Source organism: Austrofundulus limnaeus, unplaced genomic scaffold (genome assembly GCF_001266775.1).
Source record: "Austrofundulus limnaeus strain Quisiro unplaced genomic scaffold, Austrofundulus_limnaeus-1.0 Scaffold1267, whole genome shotgun sequence".
Lineage (NCBI taxonomy): Eukaryota > Metazoa > Chordata > Actinopteri > Cyprinodontiformes > Rivulidae > Austrofundulus > Austrofundulus limnaeus.
Window position 1 is genome coordinate 46,658 of NW_013953669.1, and position 3,014 is coordinate 49,671.

The 3,014-nt window shown below is 46.4% G+C and overlaps 2 protein-coding genes across 3 annotated transcripts in view; both read right to left on the bottom strand.

Annotated features, from left to right (window-relative positions):
• phactr3a (phosphatase and actin regulator 3a) overlaps positions 1-2,614 on the bottom strand; it is an 18,111-nt gene extending 15,497 nt beyond the window's left edge. For both annotated transcript variants that reach the window (XM_014031529.1, XM_014031528.1), the window contains exon 1: positions 2,360-2,614. In XM_014031529.1, coding sequence (XP_013886983.1) covers positions 2,360-2,462 — 103 coding nt within the window. In that variant the 5' untranslated portion in view covers positions 2,463-2,614. The remainder of the gene's footprint in view (positions 1-2,359) is intronic.
• LOC106534777 (kinesin-like protein kif7) overlaps positions 1-3,014 on the bottom strand; it is a gene marked incomplete in the record, with an annotated part of 4,556 nt that continues 1,542 nt past the window's right edge. Inside the window, 5 exon segments of the mRNA XM_014031530.1 lie at positions 1-272; positions 364-556; positions 846-1,193; positions 1,279-1,678; positions 1,799-1,922. Coding sequence (XP_013886984.1) covers positions 99-272; positions 364-556; positions 846-1,193; positions 1,279-1,678; positions 1,799-1,922 — 1,239 coding nt within the window.

The following is a 3,014-nucleotide window of genomic DNA, read 5'->3' on the forward strand; positions in this document are numbered from 1 at the left end:
GTCTTTATTTTACTGTTAAAATATATGTTTAACAAATAAAGTCTAATGTTACAACTGATTGTGGATCCCTTTAACAGATAGCTTAAAACTATTATATTTTACTGACAAAGCCTATGTTTAACCTGCTGCTTGTATTGCTCCATAGCATCCTCCAGAGCCGCCAAGAAGTCAGTGTTTTCCTTCTCCAACCGTTGGATCTGAGACTGAAGAAAACCATCTTCCTTCTCACTGTCATGATCATGGCTCCACCTCTCCTCTACAGCCTCTGTGTCCTGGAGAGGTCAAAAACAAATCAGTGATGTGTCCAATAATTGGTAAAGTTCGACCAATGTGACCCGTGAAACTGATTTGAGAGAAACACACTTGATTCCTTATAGAAGGCCTGCCTCCTCTCAGCGCGACGCTGTCCTCGGTGGAGCTGTTCTCGATACCGCTGTCTGGGCCGGAGGCGGTCGTAAGCCCGCTTCGTTCCTCCTCGACTGAGCACAGCCACTCTTTTACTCTCAGACTCTGCTCCGCAGTCAAAGCCCCATCGCTCTGCAGCTCCCGCAGCAATCTGTTGCACATCAACAGCACAGAAACAAGCAAATGAAACACTTACAGCTGCGTACGTTCAAACCTAATAAGCCAGAAAACTAAACCTTACACCTTTAAAAAACATTAACAGRAWTAAAAGAGTAGTGGCTTAATTAAGTCATTTTACTGTYCAGTAATCATTTATGTGTTGTAAACTACTTTTTAATGATCTGGCTAAACGGACGTGTGGTTTTAAGTRGACAGATAAAAACAGCTGTAATAACAGCACAAAAGCAGCATTAACATCAACACAATGATGAGTCTTAAACCTGTAAGCCGTGTCTGTACAGGTCCTATAGTGAGCACTTTGTGCCTGCAACCGGCTCATTTCTCCTTCTCCAAGTCGAGGCCTCCTGTTCGGGTCACCGTGAGAAATGATGCGAGTCTCWGAGCGCTGACGGTTCTCGAGAGCTCTGCGGAGGGCCTTGATCTGCTGCTCCAGTCCTTCCACTCGATCTGGTTCACGTTTGCTGTTGACCGTAGCTCGGTTTTGAATGTTCCTCGCCCTCATCGCGTAGTTTAGCGTATTCAGGCTCTCGTCGAAGTCCGAAGAGGAGGGGCTGATGCAGGCGATCATCAGTGTTTTTGAATTCCCTCCCAAAGAGTCTTTAAGTATCCTGGTTGAGACAAGAGTAAAACAAATTCAAAAACACTTAAAATAAAGTGATGTTTTGTTAGAATGGGTTCTTTAGTAAAACTTACCTTGTGATTTTTGAGTCTCTGTATGGTATATGAGAGCCTTTTCTCTTTGGATCTCCCAGTGCCCCAATAACATTTCCCAGAGCCAGAAGGCCGCTGTTAATTTGGATACTCTCTTTCAGTCTCTCTCCAGTGTTACCCGTCCTTAAGATGCGCTCCGACCCGGCCAAGTCAACAAAGTGGAACTTGGAAGACAGCATTTGTGGTCCAGTGTTTGCAGCGTTCCCGTTCAGGCGCGAGCTTCCACGACGCTGATCCATGTATACGGTGAAAATGGTGTGTGAGCGGCTGGAGTTTGGATTCATCTGCGTTGCTCCGGTATGTCTGGCTGTGTTTCCTGACTCCAGCAAGCTCAAAACCTCGTCCAGACCTTCTACTTCACACTCCTTTACACCGCACAAAACTAAAAGGTCACTCAGAAAAAGATGAAAGAATGTAGTTAAATCTAAGCAGCAACCATTTTTGTAAAAGAAAACAAATCACAAACCATGCTCAGAAACCAACAAGGCTGCTTATTTCATACCGATGTTGCCTTTGTCCTCCCGGATGTTGATATCCTTGCTGGCAGTTTCAACCTCCAGCAAGTCCTTAAACTCCTCTTTATAGACCTCCAAATAGGAGACTCGGACTGAGAAGTCTGTGAGGTCNCCCCCCACGATGATGATGATGCCTGTGTAGCACAATATGAAGCACAAATGCATGCATGCGGATTTTGTGATGCTAGACGCTGTCTGCACGGCTGCGAACAGAAATCGGTGCACAAGTTGCACACCGTCAAATGTAAACCCCCAAATCAAAATCTCACGTCAGGCCGTAGAGCTACAGGCGTCTTTCTAATATCCGGCAAAGGCGTGCAGCCATTCAAAGACGGCGACATGGCACATTAATTTTCAATTTGCAGCGCCACGATTCAGCGTCCCCAGTCAATATTCGACACCCAGCGTTGGAAGCTGTATGCGCTAATTGTCTCTCTGAGCCGTGCCAGCGTCTCCCCAACGTCACAGAAGCATAAAAACATATGGAGCCTATAAATATACATATTGAAAAAAAAGAGAGAGAGATAACGCCAAGATGTCCATCCTACCTGTGCCGTGAGCCAATTCGATGCCCGGTTCGGTGAGTATGTTCGGGTCACTTTGAGATCTGCCTCGCTGCAGACAGCCGTCTAGTCCATCCGATGTAGCCATGGAGAGGCAGCGCAGGAATCCCGAATCAAATATTTAAAAAGCCCAAACCGGGAGGCGAGCAAGGTCAGGAGGAAAYCAGCGCGCGCGAGGCTGGATTTAATTCGCTCCGACAACAGCCGCTTTGAGCATCTACCAGGGAGCCATGGCTGAGCGCGCGCGTGCGCGTGAGTGTACGTGTGTGTGTGCGCGCGCGCGTGTGTCTGGGCTGTGTGGATAAGGGAGGGGTGAGATGCCCCACGATGGTACCAACGGGGTTGGTGATGATGATGATGTTGATGATGATGCCCATCCCTGTCCAGCCAGCGACACAAGGGCGTAGGAATGAGTTCACTGCTGGGGGGGGGACACCATGGGTTAAAGCTAAAAAAAATTATGTCTGAAATATTTTCATAACCCCCCCCCAAAATAAATAAATAAATAAATAAAAATTAAAAAAATTAAAAAACACACACACAGGTTAAGGTTTTATTACGAAAGAGAGGTACACAGGTGGTGTTCTGTGTTGGTTTATTCTCTCTCACATTAAACCAAAAGCTTTGCAATGTGTGTGAA